Below are 17992 nucleotides of genomic sequence, written 5' to 3' on the forward strand. Positions count from 1 at the left end.
CCAGCTCTGGCACTTATCAGCTGTGTCCCCTTGCCCCAGTCACTTTTCTTCTCTCCACCTGTTTCCCCCTCACACCCCCGGTCTGGTTTTAGGCTGTTCGCTCTTCAGGCCAGGGACTGTCTCTTACTATGTCTGTACAGCGCCCAGCACCACGGGTCCATGATCTCAGCTGAGAACTTTGCTAAAAGAGGAAGAGGAGGGTCGGGCGGTTGCTCCCCCCTCTTTACTGCAGCAGCCGCCCCTGTTTACACAGGTGTAAATGAGAACACGTGCGGCCAGCCCGGGGGGAGACAAGCACCTCGGCCCGTGCCTGCCTGGAGCTCGCTTCGCCCGCAGCCTACCTAGCTGGCTCGGCCCCGACTTGCGCCTCGCCTGGAGCCGTGTGCGTCTTCGCGGGTGGGTCCCTGGGCCGCCGGGGGGCGGGGATTGGGAAGCCGGAGCGTTGCCAGATGTGGGAAAGGGGACGAGGGGGTGCTGCGCTTGCCTCCCCCCGCCCCGCCTGCCAACGACAGGGCTGGCTGTGCGTGGGGCCCCTCCCACTCCCGCTCCCCCGGGGGCCGGGGCCTCTGTCCGCCGCGCCGCCTGCAGCCGGGCGGGCGGAGGGGGAAGGCTGGTTGGCGCGGCGCGCTCCGCTCGCCTCGCACGGGGCGCCCTCCTGGGGGGTGGCTGGCGGGCGGGCGGCGCAGCGGGGCGCACGGGTGCTCCCCCTCCCCATTGATCGCCCCCCAACCTTGCTCCGGGGAGGAGGAGCGTGCGGGGCGGCCAGCATGCGGTAGCCCCGGTGCGGGAGGAAGGCAGGCAGGCAGGCAGGAAGGGGGGACCCGCGTCCGGACGGGAGGCGCCTGTCATGTTGGCCGGGCTGCTCTTGCGAGCTGCCTGTGTGTCCCTGTTCCTCCCGGGCAGCCAGGGCAGAGCCTATCCCGGCAGGAAGAAGCCGCCCAGCTTTGCCGTGGAGAGGTACCGACCCCAGCCCCCTGCCGCGGGGCGGGCCCCGGGAAGGCAGCGGGAGCCGCCCGGTGCCGCGGGGGTCAAGCCAGACAGCGGAGCGGCTCCGAGTCCAGCGCGGAGCGTGTGGCCCCAAAGAAGCGCCGCGGCGTGCGTCTGTCTGTCTGTCTCACCGCCCGGTGGGAGAAAGGGGGGGAATCCGTCCGTGTCCATCTGTCTGTCTTTTCTCTCCGCGTGTGTCCGTGCTGGGCGTGTGATCTCGGCGCCTGTATCTCGCTGCCCCCTGCTTGTCCCGTGGGCAACGCTCAATGCCCTTTTTCTGTGTGTGTGTGTGTGTCTGGCTATGGGTGAGCTCTGCCTTTCCCCTCTGTCTGTCTGTCCAGCAGGGCACGCTCCCTGCCTTGGCGCTGGGTGTGTATTTGTGAAACGCTCAGTCCCATTTCTTCCTGGGTGTGTGTCTGTCCGGGTGTGATCTCCATGCCTCCCTCTCTGGGTGTATCTCAGTGCCTGTGTGTGTGTGTCCCTCTGTCTGACACTCAGTGCCTTTTCTCCCTGTAGCTCTGTCTGTTCCTGTATGATCTCTGTGCCTTTCACCTCTGCTTGTCTGAGCAGGTCACACACCAGGCCTTTGCTGTGTGTGTGTGTGTGTGTACGCTAACCTCCATCTGTCTGTCTGTGCGTGCTCCCTGTCTATCTGTCCCAGACGCACTCCAGCAGGACTTTGCTGTGTGTGTGTGTGTGTTACCCACCATCTCTCTGCCCACGTGTGCTCGCTGTCTCTCTGTCTGTCTGGGTCACGCTCCAGGCCTCTGCTCTCTGGGGTGCATGGAGCTCACTGTGGCTCACACTGCCAGGGCAGGGGGAAGGATGAGGGAATCCTGGGCTGCCCTTTCCCCAGCAGTTCCTGTCCCCTGTCCCCCAGCATAGAGCTCACACTGTCTCCTAGAGGCAGCTCCCAGTCTGGGGTCACAGCCCAAGGAGAGCAAGGGCACCAGAGAGCATGGAAAGTCAAGCAGCCCCAGGCCTTGTGTCCTGCTGCCCGGTGGTAACCCGCATGGGGCCTCAGGTCTCTGCCTACAGGGGCCATCCCTTCTGCAGCAGGAGGAGGGGTGGCAGGGGGCAGCTGCCCTATGTCCCCCCTGCGCCTTTGTTCTGGGTTGCACTTGCCAGTCCGGAGCCCCATCCCAGAGAATCTCACGTTTCTCTCCTTCCCAGGCGCCGTGTGGGGCCTCATGTTTGCCTCTCGGGCTTTGGGAGTGGATGCTGCCCTGGGTGGATGCCATCCCCGGCCACTGGGCAGTGCACCCTGCGTGAGTATCCTGTGCCCTCCGTGACCCGTTACCCACCACCACCACTACCCAGTGCCTGCAGCACAGACAGCGCCTCCCCTACCAGCCCCCAGAAGCCCGGGACTCTGCCTCTCCATGGCACCATGGCATCATGTGTGGGGAGTGGTATTGTCAACCGCTGAGCCATGGGAGAAATGCCCATCGTGTCTACTACCCCTCCTCCCATCACCGAGAGGGCCCCGTATTCACCCCCTTCCCCAAGAGATCCATTTCCCACACATGTGCCCCCCTCCATCCCCTGCCCCCAGCAGCCAGTGCTCTCCTATCGGATCTGCAGCCTGTCTGTCTGTCTGTCAGGGGGTCACGGAGCTCTTTCTGGGCCGTGGCTGTGCTCCCCACTGGCCTGTGGCAGGCTGGGTGCATAAGAGCTGCTGCCTCTGTGTGGTCCCTCTGTGTCCTGACCGGCGTCTCTCCCGCCCCCTCTCCCACAGCGCTTTGCTCCTTCGGCTGTGGCAGCGGCTGGTGCATCGCCCCCAACGTCTGCTCCTGCTGGGATGGAGAGCAGGGCATCACCTGCCCAGGTAAGTGGATCCTCTCGCTGAATGCTGATGGCCCTTTATCAGCCGCCAGAGCCATTCGTAGGAAAAGGGCCCTATCTAGGGCCAAATCCAGGCGCCTGGGAGGCAGGACTCCTGGCTTCTGCTCCCAGTGCTGCTGCTGACTTGTTGTAGGAGTGCAAGGGAATGTCTTGAACCTCTCACTGCCCCCTCTTTTGAGAGGCTGACTCGCTGCATGTCTGTAAGGTGCTTGGAGATCCCTGGCTGGGAGTGCAGTCGGTTACTCAGTAGGGGGCGCTTTCCCCCTGGTGCTGACTTCAGGTCCCAACACAGTGCTGCAGGTGCTATCTGTCAAAGGAGGCACCAGACACAGTTCCTGAAGTGGGGGGGAGCTCCTGGCTACTCCATTTCTGGCCTTTCCCAGCAGGGGGCGCTGCGGGGAGTGGGGCAGGAGCGCTGGCTGTGGGGGAAGGTCCTGGCTATTCCAGTCCCAGCCTCTCCCAGCACGGGGTGCTGTGGGCAGTGGTGTCCTGTATGGAAGAGGTGCCGAGTGCGGGGAGCTTGTTGCTTCTGATGCCAGCAAGTGGGAGGGCTGCGTTTCCCTTGGTGCCCTTCCCCTCTGCAATGAGGTGGCCAAGTGCCCATGTCGCTGGCTGCTGCCCTCCAGAACAGGGGGGCGCTGGGCATCGTCCGTGCTGAGGCACATCTGCAGCGGGAGCCGCTCCCCGCTGTTTGCAGCCAGGAAAGCTCCTGGCGGCATGGTGCCAGCTGTCTGGGTCCGGAGGCCCTGGGAATGTGCTGTGAGGAGGATGTTTGGGCTGGGCTTGGAGGTGGAAATCCACGGCCAGTTGGCCAGAAAGCTGCCCGCACCCCTTTGGGCAGCTCCCGCCTGTCCCTGTGGCTCCAGATCACGGAAGAGGGTGGAGTCCAGTATCCTGGCAGCGTGGCTAATGTGCCTCGTGGGGCCTGAGCCATCAGTGCAGAGAGGCGTTGCCCAGTTGGACGGTAACGTGGTGCCTGTGTGAAGGGCCGCGGTGATGTTGGCTCAGGCTGGCCTGTCCCAAGGGCGCAGACCCACAGGCGGCCGCCCTGTGGCCAGGCTGCACTGCCCAGCACCCCTTAGGAATCTCAGATCCCGGGGCTGCCCGTCTCCAGTGAGGGAGTGCAGCTGGGTCCCAACGGCTGGGAAGGTCTGAATCCACAAAGCAGTTTGTGCTGGGAGTGACATGGGGGCCTAGGAGCGGCGTTGGGGAGGCCTCGACCCGGCGAAGGGCTGTGGGCAGCTGCGTGGCTGTGTCAGTGGGCTGCCGGGGCACTTGCCAAACCCAGATCCCATCTCAGCCCCTGCCTCAATGAGCCAAGGCAGATAGAGATGGGGGCAGGGCCAGTGAGGGTCGATCAGCCATGGGAGGATCTAGTCAACTGGGAATCTAAGGAAGAGCATGGAGGGGGAGGCGGGGAGTGGCCAGGGAGCCTGAGAGGACAGAGGGGCTGGGTGTGCAGAGGACACCTGCTCATCCAGAAAAGATCCTAGAAGAGAGTCGCAAGCGGGGCATTGGGAGCTCTGTGCATCCCAGGCTAGGACCCTGGGCGGTGCCACCATGTAGCACAGTCATGGAGAACCAGAAGGGACCGGAGGGCTTTCCAGGTCCAGCAGCCTCCACTTTATATTAACTGCAGTGGAGGCCAGCATATGTCTGAGCCCATCTTCTCCAGGGGCAGGGTGGCACTGGAGCCCCCTGTGCCTGGTGATCCTCATACTGCAGCATTGGTTTCTCCTCCCTGGCTCTCTGGTGCCCCCCCATTCCTGACCGGTGTTTTTCATGCCATGTGTTTTTCAGATCCACCTGGTGCTTGCGGGGAGTATGGCTGTGACCTCGCTTGTAACCACGGCGGCTGCCAGGAGGTGGCCCGCGTCTGCCCGCTGGGTTTCTCCATGGTGGAGACGGCCAATGGCGTGCGCTGCACAGGTGAGAGCTCACCTGGCTGGTCCCCGGTCAGAGCCCAGGCCTGTGGCAGCCCCGTGCAGAGCTCTGAAGGGCTGTGAGTGCCAGCTAGGCATGGGCAGGGATGCAGCCATGCATGGGGTGCCGGGGCGGCAGAGGGTGAGCTGCATGCCCTTGGGGTGGCAGTCCATCCCTGTCTGGTGGCGACTGGGCCACGGACAGAGGCGGCTGAGCCTGCTTTCACCTTGGCGGGCAGAGCTGGGTATTTTTGCTTTGGCAGTAGAGGCTTGTCCATGGTGGTTCGTGGGTCCCAGGTTCAGTCCCCACTGCTGATCACCCACCTGGGGGCGTGAGCTCCTAGCCCAGAGAGTTCCCCTACCCCTGGTTGAGTCCCCCTCGGGGACAGGCTGGACCTCCTTAAAGCTGATCGGTGGGCTCCCGAAGCATCCTTGCTATGGGGGCCCTTGTTCCCTCCGCCAGGAAGGCGTGTGCAGGGCGGGCTGTGCCTGTGTGTCCACGGGGGTGGCCAGGTGCCCTCCTTGTGGCCCAGCCCTTTCCTCCCTGGACCCCGCTGCCAAGCGGCCCCGTCTCTCTCCTAGACATCAACGAGTGCCTGAGCGCCTCCTGCGAGGGGCTGTGCGTGAACACCGAGGGCGGCTTCGTGTGTGAGTGCGGCCCGGGCATGCAGCTCTCCGCTGACCGTCACAGCTGCCAGGGTGAGTCCCTGGGCCTCAGGGCACAGAACGAGGGGTCGGAGGGAAAGGTGGGGCGAGGACGGAGCAGAGTGCCAGTGTGTGTGGGTGTGTGGAGCATGGCGTGAGCTCTTGTGGGGTGCAGCTCCTCACCCTTTTCTCTTCCAGATACGGACGAGTGTCTGGCCACCCCGTGCCAGCACCGGTGCAAGAACAGCATTGGCAGCTACCGGTGCTTCTGTCGCCCCGGCTACCACCTGCACGGCAACCAGCACTCCTGCCTGGGTGAGCACCCCACCCTTCCCCTGCCGATCAGGTCCTCCCCACCCCCCTTGAGATGCTGCACCTCCCTTCCCACCCAGCCCTGCCCCATCTGAGATGCCCCCCACCTCCGGAAGGCTTTGGTTCCAGAGAGCTGCCCAGTCAGTGATACTCACCCTGCCCCCCAGGAGGGGAGCTGAGTGTTGGTATCCCCTTGCTATCACCAGTGGGGCGGACGAGACACAGAGGGGTGGAGGGGCTTCTCCAGGGCCACGCCAAAAGACCTGGTCTTGCTTTCACTCGAGGTCCAGCGCCATGTGTCCCCCCTTCTCCCCTGCTGTAAGTTGCTGGGGTTACCCCAGGGCTTCGACCTGGCTGAGGGCTATCTTCAGACGGGCCTGAGATATCAGCGGGTGGCGGTCGGGCGCCCAGCTTTGGGAGCTCCCCAGCCCCTCGCCTGCCCCCTGGTGAGTGGGCAGACAGGCTGGGCTGGTGGTGAATGTGCAGACCTAGCCAGCTCGCCAGTCCCAGCCTGCGTGGGGAAGGGCCCCACCTGACTCCGGCTCAGACCCAGTGAGCAAGGACATCCCCCGGGGTCCCTGCCCTCCCTCGCCGTTGGCGCCACTGCTGGCACTGACGCCTGGCTCTGCCAACCCCAGACGTGAACGAGTGCCGCCAGCCCAGCGAGAGGCGCCCTTGCCAGCACACCTGCCACAACACCCTGGGTAGCTTCCTGTGCGCCTGTCACCCTGGCTACCGGCTCCGCGGGGACAGGGTGTCTTGTGAAGGTAAGGCTAGGGCCTGCTCCCACTCTTGTCGGGATGGGGGAGGCCTGCCCAGGGTCCCCGGGGTGGAGAGCATGAGGGGTCGGGGTTGGCTCCTGCTCCCATCCTGTGGGGAGGGGGCTCTTCCCCTTGGTGGGGCGATCCTCCCATGGCGGAGTGGTGTGGGGGTTGGGCCCCGTCTCCCAGCTGTGGTCATGGTTCACTGTACATGGAGGTTCTCCATGGCAGAGGCTGTGGGGCCGGACAGCTGTGCCCTGTGCAGGCAGAGCTGGCGGCCCCAGGCCTCATATCATTCTCTAGGCATGTCTCTCACCAGCCCATGGGTCCCTGCCCGGCTGCCCCGGCTCTCCCCAAAGGGCTCTGTATTGTGTTTCCTTCCAGGCTTCCCGAAAGCCGTCCTGGCTCCATCTCCCATCCTGCAGTCCCTGCAGCATCCCCCAACTCTCTTGCTGCTTCCTCCTGACTCTGGGGGGCCTCCGCTGGCCTCTAGGACCTCCCCTCCTTTCCGAGCCCCTGCCCCCAATCCCAGCACCCAGCCCCCTTCCTGGCTGACCTCCCCGCCACCTACATCCCCTGTGCGCCCAGCTGCCATCGCCGTTCCTGGCATGTTCTCCCCCCTGCCGCCATCGCTGCTCCAAGAGGAGGTCCCGTTGCCCTCGCCTCGTCCCTCTGCTTCTTTGCCACCTTCCCTCACCACCCCATCTCCTCACTGCTGGTACCAGGGGGCACCGCAGGAGCACGGCAGCCATTGGACAGAGCCTGGGTGCCTGCGCTGTGTCTGTGAGGTACGTAGCCTCCCGCTGGGTCCCCAGCTTCCCTGGCCGCGCTCTGGCCAGGTCCCTGCTGTAACCAGTCTGTCCCATTGCAGAGGGGCCAAGTGGTGTGTGAGGCGGAGAGCTGCAGGGTTGCCTGTTCCCATCCGCTGCCCCCGAAGGACGGGGGGTGCTGCCCCAGCTGCACAGGTGAGACTCGCCCAAGGATCAGGCCCAAAGGGGACCTGGATGGTTTAGTCCCTGCTGGTTCCTGTCTCAGGTGTGGGTCCTTTCCCAGCCTGGTGGGGCCCAACCCCTGTACAGCTGCTCCTTGGAGATCTGAGGGTGCCCAGCTCTGCTGTGGCCCCGAAGGCATGGTGGGGAGGCTCATGATGTCTCTCCCCCAGCCCCCAAGCGGAGCGGTGAGCCCAGACCCGGGCCCCGTAGCCTCACGCTGCCCGTGTTTTCCCGTCTCTCGCAGGCTGTTGGCATGACGGGGTCGCCCGGGCCGAGGGGGACGTGTTCTCTGTGTCTGATGGGAACTGCACCGTCTGCATGTGCCTGGTGAGTGTGGCGCTGGCCAGGGGTTCCGGCTGTTCCTGGGGTCCCTGGGGAATGAGTGAGCTTGACACCGGGACAGACCAGGCCTGGCCTGGAGGGGATTCCCCAGGGGTCTTGTTCCCTGCCCCAGAAGTCCTCTGACATCAGCGCCCAGAGTGGTGGGGAGCCGGGGGCATAGTGAGGTCACTGGAGAGGTGACTGGTTAGAGGTGGTGGCCATGCGGACGTGGCCGCTCAGCTGGGAGTTCAGGGACGAGGACCTTGCCCCTCAGCTGGTGGGTCGGGGGCGGCGACATGGTCCCTTGGTGGGGGTTGGACACGATAACCTGGCCCCCTCTGTGTGGGGTTGGACACGGGTTTAAATGAGCAACCAGGGGAGGTGAGAGCTGCCTAATGCCATGTCTGTGGCACGGGGCCCTGGATCTGGTCCTGGCATTGCCTTTGGTTTCTTTCTCTTCCAGGCTGGCAATGTGTCCTGCATCTCCCCCGAATGCCCTCCGGGCCCCTGCCCCAGCCCTGCCCAGGCCGACTGCTGTTCCTGCCAGCCACGTGGGTCCCTCGGCAGCTGCCTTGGCCCCTCCGAGCCCCAGTTTTGAAGGCTGCATTGAGTTCCCTGTGCCAGGGGAGGGGCCCCATCTTCTGGGCCAATGGGTCGTGTAGATCAGGGAGGAGGAGGACTTGGGGAGGTGGAGCCCAGTGCTTCAGTGATGGGATAGCAACGGCTGCACAAAGAGCATGTGGTCAGGGATGGGGGCAGCATGGTCTACTGGTCAGAGCACAGGATGACCAGTCCGGACTCCTGGATTCTCTACCCACCTCGGGGAACTTGGGCAAGTTGTTTAAATCTCACTGTGCCTCAGTTTCCCTGCCTGGAATTAGGGAGTGTGGGCTGGGGGTTGGTGCAAGGCACTTGGAGACCTGCACCCAGGGGGAGGAGGGCACATGTTATTCTGGGCCTGTTTCAGCAGCCAGGGTCCCATTGTATGACAGCTCCAGCCGGCCGTGTTTCCTGCCACGGCCGGGGCCAACCACCCCTTTCTCCCCACCCCCTGCAGCTAGGTGCGATTTCCATGGGCGCACATATGTGCACGGAGCTGAGTTCAGCTTGGACGGAGACAACTGCACCACCTGCGTCTGCCAGGTAGTCCTTGGTCCCCCAACCCCCTGGGCTCCCCCAACCCCCTGGGCTCCCTAGTGCAGCGCAGGGGGGGCCTCACCATCTGGGTTCAGTGCCTGCTCCCGCATCGTGGGGGGAAGGGGCCGATCCACCGCAGACCTAGGTGCCAGGAGCACAGGGCACGGTGCCTCCAGGCTAGGGAGGCACAGGCCAGGCTAGGACCTTGAGGGGCTGGCAAGGGGAGGGCCCCTTCTCCTTGGAGCCCCAGGGGTTGCGTGGAAAGGGAGCAAGGGCTCAGGCTGGGCTGCCTCAGCTGGAGCCTTCTGCGTGCGGCGCAGTGAGGATGAGGAGGGAGAGAGGAAGGAGACGCAGGGTGCTGCTCTGCCCCCTTCTCCCGCCAGCCCGTGTGTGACGCCTCTCTTCCCCAGCGTGGCGAGGTGGAGTGTTCCTTCGCCCCCTGTCCCGAGCTGGCATGTCCCCACCACGACTGGCTGCTGGCCCCAGGGCAGTGCTGCTTCTCCTGTCGGGAGCCTGCGCCGGCGTCAGGTGAGAGCCCATGCAGGGGTGTGTGCGACGGGCAGGGGGCATGTGTGTGTTTGCATGAAAGGCTGGGGTGGGTTTGTGTGTGGTGAGCAGGGTGTGTTTGTCATGGGTGGGCAAGGGGTGTGTGTGTGTGTGTGTGTGTGTGTGTGTGTGTGTGTGACAGATAGGGTGGGTAGGTGTAGGGCTCTGTGTGTGTGTGTTTGTGTCACAGGCAGCGTCTGTGTTTATTATCCACAGTGCCTAGCCTTCTCATTTCCTCAGTGCCACCCACCCCTTTGACTGCGCTTGCTGGGCTCCCTGCCCTTCCTCTTCCACTGACCCCAGCCCAGCTCTCACACTCTCTTCTCCCCCCCCCCCGACCAGGTTGCTTCGTGGACGACAATGGGGTAGAGTTTCCGATCGGACAGATCTGGTCTCAGGGTGATCCCTGTGAGTTGTGCATCTGCCAGGTGAATGAGAACCTGCTCTACTTCACTCTCCTTACCCGTCCCCGCAGCGTGCAGTTTGCCCCTTGTGCCCCCCATCCTGCTCTAGCCGGCCCCAGTGGCCTCCCCTGGCTGGGGCTGGAGGCTGAGCGTCGGGGATCCCGGTCAGTGCGTGGCTGGGCAGCCCCGGTGCTGCACCTCATGGACTTTAAACACTTCATTTTAGGCGGTGCCTTCCATCTGGAAGGACCCCACAGCTCTCTGCTGGCGTCCGCCTCCAAGGCGTGCTCACCCGGCCCTGAAGTGCCCATTGGGTGGAGCGTGGTGGGCACCGTGACAGCGCCCAGCCTAGCTGGGCCAGGGCTGGCCGTGCAGGGCAGTCGCCAGGGGGCTGTGTGTGCGTGCCGCAGGTTTCTGTCAAGTGCTTCTCTCCTGCAGGCAGATGGCTCGGTGAGCTGCAAGAGGACAGAGTGTTTGGAGACGTGTCCTCACCCCATTCAAATCCCTGGCCAGTGCTGCCCGGACTGCTCAGCAGGTAACTGGGTCTGGGGCCCCATCCCAGGGAGCCACCCTTTGCAGTGAGAAGCATAACCCACCCAGAGCTCCTCAGCAGGATACTCCCAGGGGGGCACCCTTCACGGAAAACCCAGAGACAGGAGCTCCAGCCAGCCCCCGGCCTCTCTGCTCACACTGACATCAGGCAGGCCGCTGACTGCCTTTGAGGACACGGAGACCCAATCCGCTTCCATAGACCAGGAAGCCCTAAGGCGGGAACAGCTTTTGGTCACCACCAGTGTGGGGGTGGATTTGAACCAGCGACCCAGCTGTAAATGGCTCTCCATCCCCTGAGTCACCCTGGTGGAGAGGGCTCTGGGTGTGTCCCAGGCAGGCTCTGTCCCTACTCTTGGTCTCTCCACTCTGCCAGGTGTGCCATGACCCCACGTGAGGAGGTTGACTTTCTGGTGGGAGGTGACATGACCGTGCCTTTCCTTCTCTCTCCTCCCTGAAGGCTGCACCTATATGGGAAGGATCTTCTACAACAACGAGACCTTCCCTTCCGCCCTAGACCCCTGCCTCAACTGCATCTGCCTGGTAAATCTTCGTCTTCCCTCAAAGCTTGTCTGCAGGAAAGGCCCCTTGGGTTCATTAGACCAAAGGGTCCAAGCCCAGGGACTTTGTCCAGCCTGGCGCTGCACCTTCAGTTTCAGGCCAAGGCCTGCACCAGATGTATATAATGTGCTGGTCATGGAGGCAGAAACCAAGGTCCATGGACCAGGGAAGAAGAATCTAATGGGATGAGGCTGTGAGTGCAAGGTGCCATGGGGACTGGGAAAGGTTCCGTGGGGGTTGTGTTCTGTGGGGAAAATGAGGTGAAGGCAGGTTTGAGGGTAGGCACTATCCTTGCACTTCATCATCCTACCGTTGCTGCAGCTGTCCATGGAGAGACCTACTGGTCATCCTCCCTGGATGGCTAAGGGCTGCAGGAGGGTGGCTGTCCGGATGCTTTGGGTCTCGAGCAGATGGAGCGTGACTTGCCCTGTCCAGGTGATAGATTAGTTGACCTATGGCGAGTTTTCCTCTATAAAAAATTTAAAGAAAAACAGGAAAAAAAATTTTTTTCTAAATTTTAGGCAGAAAATTTCAATTCTTCAGTGGAAATTTGAAAACAGAATTAAATTAAATTTCAATTAAAAAATGACATCACCATTGTTATGTTTGGATACTTGGAAGTTACTTGCATTCAGAGAGAAACCAGCAGACAGGGACACAGAGATGTAAAGGTACACAGACAAGGTTTGATTCAGTTACTTTAAGACCAGCCAGAACTGGCCAAGGTATCCCATAATAGTCTAACTCTGTTGCTATGGCAACAAGCTAGGCAGGACACAAAATACAAGCTAAGGTAAGGTAGGCAGGACACAAAATACACAACAGCCATGTGTCACGGGAGTTGTAGTTCAGGTACCTCATGCTCACAGCCTCCTCTATAGGCTGGGCTCCCTGGCTGGACTACATTTCCCATGATGCACCATGGTCTTTCTTGACTGCTGGGAGGCAGTTGCATCATGGGAGATGTAGTCTGGGCATGGCATTCAGCCCATAGAGAAGAATGGGGACATGAGGCAATTGAACTACATCTCCCATGAAACAATGCAAGACCGCATTCAAATCAAAATATTTTGGTTTTGGGACATTCATTTTTTACAAAAAATGGAAATTTCCCATGGAAAGCGGACACTTTTTGCAAAAAGTTTCATTTTGTGAAAAACAAATTTTCTGTTTCAGAGGCGAATTTCTCACCAGCCGTAGGTGTAACCCACTCTGTCTCCTGCCAGTCCCAGTCTCCTAGTCACCTGCCTATCTTGCTCTATTGGTAACGCAGAGTCCTTGTGTCTCTCTCCTGTGTCCTACAGCTGGGCTCCGTGGCTTGCTCCCCCGTGGACTGTATCATCTTCTGTATGTATCCGTTCCACCCGGAGGGAGAATGCTGCCCTGTCTGTTATGGTAAGTGCCGCAGCCTTGGAGAGCTCTGGAGTTCTAACCTGTCTGCTTCCAAACCTCCCTAGGTGTTGACCTCCTCTGATCTCACCAATAGGGAAGAAGATCTGGTCTCGTTAGTACTGGGAAGGGAGACCTCTCTGGAGACCTCACGTGCTGTAGGGAGGGGCATTATGGGGCTCAGCCCAGAGACTCCTTTCTGAGTCATTGCTGACCCCAATGTCCCAGCGCAGTTCTAGGGGTGCTGTGCAGCAGAGAGTGGTGTGGGGGCTCAGTAGAGAGTGCCAGGATGCTGTGCTGCGGGGAGCAATGTGGGGTGCCGTGCTGCAGGCAGTGGGGTAGGTTACTCTGTAAAAGGCACCCGCCCTACTGAATCACTGCTGTTCCCAATACCTCAGCATGGCCTTTGAGGGAAATGTGCCTCAGGGAAGCTCGATGGGGGGAGCCCTCCCCTTGCAGTCAGTGCTGACCCCCCTGTCCCAGCACAATGCCAAGGGGACTGGGCTGTCGGACGTGCTTTCTTGTGGATGAGATGTAAAATGAAAGCCCTGACCATCTGTGGTCATGAGAGCCCCTTGGCACTTTTAGTGAGATTCATGGTGTTACCTTTGGGTAATTCCCCAGGCAGTGCGAATTAGATACAACATTCGGCTTCACTTGCTGCCCTATACACTCTTGTGCAGCGTTGCTGTGGGCTGTTAAGCACTTGCTGCATTCTCACCTCAGAGGTGGGCGCATATCAGTGCTGAGTGAAATGATTCTTCTGTTGTTGTTTGGGTTACAGCAGTGCTTAGCTGAGATCAGAGGCCCATTATGGTAGGCACTGTACATAAACAGAGTAACTTCTTCAGAGCAGGGACTGTCCCTAAACAGGTCAGGGAAATAAAGGGTGGGAGGGGAAACTGAGGCATTGAATGGGGAAGTAACTTGCCCAAGGTCACTCTGCAGGCCAGTGGCAGAGGCAGGGATAGAACCCAGGTGTCCTGACTCCCAGCCCTGTGCTCGAGCTACTAGGCCACACTGCCTCCTCCTTCTGCTTCTGCCTGTGTGTGTTACTGTCACAGCCAATTTCTACATAGTGACTATAAAGTTAACACTTGCTCTTTCCCCCTGGCTGGGTGTCTGTCCCCTGCAGATTGTAACTACCAAGGCAGGAAGGTGGTGAATGGACAGACATTTGTACCAGAGGGTGAGCCCTGCATTCACTGTACCTGCAAGGTGAGCTGTGCCCCTCAGAGGGGAGGAAGCTGACAGGACTACGGGAAGAATGGGAATAGGCACCCTCAGCATCAGCCAAGAGTCCCATGGACTGGGGTGCCACAAGTGTCTGTCCTGTGAGGCCTCCAGGGGCTGCTGTGATATGGGTTGAGGGGATGCCGGGCCCCGCTGGAGGGGTTGAGGGGGCACTGGGAGCTGCCCTGTGGTTCCTGTAGTGCTGCAGGCCTTTGCTTTGGACAACGGTGCGCCGAGCCCTGGGCAAGCCTGAGGGGAAAGCCAGAGGCTTGCGGGGCGTCTGAAGGGGCTGGCAGGCTCCCCACTGTCCCCACAGATTGGGGTCGGTTGTCGTGGCCCAGAGGAGAGGCCGGCAGTGTGGATTTTCACACACCCCTTCCCTTTCCCCCTCTTTCAGCTGGGGGAGGTGAGCTGTGAGAAGAGGCCCTGCGCCGGCTCCTGCACAGAGCCCTCGGCGCTCCCTGCCGCCTGCTGCCCTGCCTGCCAAGGTAATGGCCCTGCATGCAGCGGGACCCTGGATGGCAGACATGCCTCTTCACCCTCCCCAGCCCCAGCGGCCAACTTATAGAGGGAGGTTTGTCCTCGTGGCAACCCCCCCTTAATGGGTCATTGTCATGGACCGAAGCCAGGAAAGCAGGAGGGCAAAGCTGAGTCTTCCCTGCCCGAGCAGCAGAGCAGATCCCTCTGTGCGGCAGCAAGTGCTGGCTCAGAAGCCCCTGTGCATGGCAGGGCCACGAGAGGGGCATGGAGAGTGCGGCTGATGCACAGGGAACCTCGGCGCCCCCCGGGGCTCTGGGGTGTGACGTCGCATCAGTCACCGTGGCGCCTCCAGGGGAGGCTGTAATCTGATGTTGATGTCTGGGGTGGGAGAGCCCACGGGGTTAAGGCAGCCGCGTAGGCCCAGCCTCCCGTCCCCGCCTGAGGTGGGTCTCATGGGGTGCTGAGGGTGCACAGTGCCAGGCTGTGGAGGCTGGATCCTTGGGGATCCCTAATCTCAGGCTCTTGCTGTAGAGTGGTCCAGCCCCCGCGAGCCCCAGGTCCCCGAATGGGTGGGCTCCCAAGGAGTTACAGCCCTGGGGGGAGGTGAAGGGTTTGTGAGGAAGTGAGGTGCTAACGATGGCCCTGTCTCCATTAACCGCAGATGCCCCAGTCTTTCCAGAGAGCAGCCCTGGCCCTGTCTATCTGGACGACACAGAGCCTGGGAACTCCAGGGCCCAGCCCAGGGATAGTGACTGCAGCCTCTGCCCCAGCTCCCCTGCTCCTGCCTCTCCCAGCCCCGAGCACCAGCTCTTCGCAGGAGGGAACACATTCCCCCGGGATACTGAGCCCATGAACACGGCTGGGACCCCTCCATCCAGGCCAGGCTCCTTCGGATCCCGTATGGCTCCACCAGGGCCCTCTCCGCCCCCCACCGTTCGGATGGAAACCTCTGGGGTGACGACTGCAGTGGCCAGCCCCAATCGTTCCCCTTCCCCCGCCCCCACCGGGCCCAGAACCACCTCCCTGAGCCCCACCGCCAGCCCCGGCCTGGTCCCTGCTCCTCGGAAGCATTCAGCGCGCCCACCCAAGGGAGTGGAGCCACCCCCGCGTGCGGAGAGCACACCTGGCTGGCCAGCTCCGTAATGCCCCTCCCCGAGGGGACGGCTTGTGCCCGGCCCTGTCACAGCAGCATGAGGAGGAGGAAGCTGGCCGGAGCCATGAGCTTGATCTAACCGGGGGCGGGGAAGGAGGTGCCAAGTTGTTTGGAGTGAAGCACACAGGAAGAACCGCAGCCTCTTCCCCTGCCAGTGCCATGCCCGCTCCTTCCCCGGATCCCGCTGGACAGCAGGCACCTCCGAAGGGGCAACTCATGGGCTGCTCCACACCCCGCTGGTGGGGAGGAGGCGGCACGGCCCTGCCCCGCCCCAGCTGCCTGAGCAATCCCAGGTGATGTGGGGTGCCGTGGTGCTCTGGAAGGAAGTGGTGCCTAGCTGAGATACCATGACTCAAGGTTTTCCGGTCGCGTGCCAGCCGCCAGCCTCCTTAGAGCCAAAGTGCAGGAGGAGATGGGAAAGGGCCGAGAACATGCCCAGCTCCTTGCATCGGGTGGGACGTGCCCACCCTTGGTCCCTGTGCAGGGCTCCGGAGACAGGTGAATCTCCCCACCTTCTGGGATGCTCCCTGCTACAGCCAGGCCCAGGGTCCTGGATCCAATTCCCAGATCTTCAGCCAGGCCCAAGGTCCCTGGCACCAGCCCCGAGATGTCCTGCTACTTCTTGCAGACTCATTTAAACCTTAGGGCTGAGATTTAAAAACTTCCTAAGCAATTTGAACACCCAACTGGGCATCTGGATCCCCTGAGCCACTTTGCAGTTGCCACCCTAGATTCCTTGAGGCTGCTGGGGGGCCTCGTGGCTGATCCCGCTGCATGGGGGCAGGGTGGATTTTCCAAACTACCCTGATGGACAGGTATCTGAGCTCCCCCTGTTCTGCACTGAATAGTAATAAAGTTTTCCCTACTAACCCAAGAATTCCTGCTGCCATCACCAGCTGGCTCTGCCTATGGGGACTAGTGTGAACTGGGTGGGCTCAGCAATGCCAGGGCTGAGACCCTCAATGGCAGGGTGATGGCCTGAAGGAAGCAGGTTCTTCTCAGTGGGTATCAGCCCCTCTCCTACCACCATCTCCTCAGCCACTCCTGGATTTGGCTCTTTGTGCAGTGGCCAATCTCAGGTGTCTGATGTGAAGGGGACAGAGAGCCGGGAACCTAGGGCTGGCCTTTCATTGTCTCCCCAACTGCCTTTCACTCGGCTCTTGGCTAGGAGCGGGGAGAGGATGGGTCCCTGTGGGACCTCGCGGCCGGGAGCAGGTGTCTGCTGTGCAGGCTGGGAGGAATGATCTCAGCCTTGGAAAGGGTCTTTCCCTAGCTCAGAGGGAGCTCACATAGACTCCGGTCATTCCCTTGTGATGGGTAAATGATTCCAGGTCCCAGGCCCGTCAAGCCAGATTGAAATCCTTTCTCTGAATGTGTAATACCAGCTGTCACCACTAGATGTTGTCACAGGCTGAAGGATTTCCTCCAGTTGCCCATTGGCCCCTGGCTTCTTATGTTTTGAGTGCAACTGGTGAGTCCCCCCTTCATTCAGGCAGGCAGGCACCCAGAGCTGCAGCCGCCATTCTTATACACCTGCATCTTCCCTCTGCCTGCACAAATGCAGGATTTGGGCTCACACGTCTGAACCTTGGGCCCAAAAAGCTAATCAGCTGTGCATGGAGATCCGAATCCTCACTGGACTCACTTCACCTCGATCTCATCTTCTAGGCCCTAGCTCCGGCCTGATTGGGCCAAAAAAAATCTGATGAGGTTCAACAAGGACAAGTGCAGAGTCCTGCACTTAGATTGAAAGAATCCCGTGCCCTGCTACAGACGGGGGACTGACAGGCTAGGCAGCAGCTCTGCAGAAAAGGACCTGGGGGTTACAGTGGACAAGTGGACAAGAAGCTGGATATGAGTCAACAGCATGCCTTTGTTGCCAAGAAGGCTAACGGCACATTGGGCTGCATAAGGAACATTGCCAGCAGATCGTGGGAAGTGATTATTCCCCTCTATTCGGAACTGATGAGGCCTCATTTGGAGTACTGTGTCAAGTTTTGGGCCCCACACTACAGAAAGGATGTGGACAAATTGGAGAGAGTCCAGTAGAAGGCAACAAAAATGATCAGGGGGCTGGAGCACATGACTTATGAGGGGAGGCTGAGGGAACTGGGCTTATTTAGTCTGCAGAAGAGAAGAAAAGGGGGATTTGATAGTGGCTTTCAACTACCTGAAAGGGGGTTCCAGGGAGGATGGAGCTAGGCTGTTCTCGGTGGTGGCAGATGACAGAACGAGGAGCAATGGCCTCAAGTTGCAGTTGGGGAGGTCTAGGTTGGATATTAGGAAAAAAGTTTTCCCTAGGAGGGTGGTGAAGCACTGGAATGGGTTACGTAGGGAGGTGGTGGAATCTCCATTCTTAGAGGTTTTTAAGGCTTGCCTTGATAAAGCCCTAGCTGGGATGATTTAATTGGGGTTGGTCCTAGATGACCTCCTGTGGTCCTTTCCAACCCTAATCTTCTATGATTCCAACCCCAATCCCAGCAGGACTCCAGGTCACAGGCGCCCCATTCCTGGGCCAAGACACCATTGGGCTAGTAGCTGTACGAAATCAGAAAAGAAAGGCAGTCCCTGCTTCCTAAGAGCTGATCAACTACAACAAAAAGGCAACAGGGAGAGACAAGACAGACACACCGGGAAGCACAAGGAAACAATACTGTCAGTGCCACAGCAGCCTAGCTGTTGCCAAATTCTTTGTAGGGTTACGAAGCAGAGTAGGGATTGGGATTTGGGTTAGAGTCTATTGGGGCTAGTGCTA

The 17992-nt window shown here is 60.7% G+C and overlaps 1 protein-coding gene across 1 annotated transcript; it reads left to right on the forward strand.

Annotated features, from left to right (window-relative positions):
• Positions 1 to 805: 805 nt before the first annotated feature.
• VWCE (von Willebrand factor C and EGF domains) lies at positions 806 to 16886 on the forward strand. The gene is made up of 20 exons (XM_067541468.1): positions 806 to 957; positions 2161 to 2255; positions 2726 to 2815; positions 4633 to 4761; positions 5337 to 5453; positions 5598 to 5714; positions 6350 to 6478; positions 6857 to 7260; positions 7344 to 7437; positions 7709 to 7791; positions 8249 to 8336; positions 8843 to 8928; positions 9333 to 9450; positions 9811 to 9896; positions 10311 to 10407; positions 10882 to 10964; positions 12287 to 12377; positions 13507 to 13589; positions 14002 to 14092; positions 14746 to 16886. Exons 1-20 carry the CDS (start codon positions 848 to 850, stop codon positions 15225 to 15227), a joined length of 2673 nt encoding a protein of 890 aa, XP_067397569.1. The 5' UTR covers positions 806 to 847; the 3' UTR covers positions 15228 to 16886.
• The last annotated feature ends 1106 nt before the right edge of the window (positions 16887 to 17992 follow it).

The sequence above is a fragment of the Emydura macquarii genome, unplaced genomic scaffold (assembly GCF_026122565.2).
Source record: "Emydura macquarii macquarii isolate MOO-44397 ecotype Brisbane River unplaced genomic scaffold, CSIRO-AGI_Emac_v2 contig_670, whole genome shotgun sequence".
Classification (NCBI taxonomy): domain Eukaryota; kingdom Metazoa; phylum Chordata; order Testudines; family Chelidae; genus Emydura; species Emydura macquarii.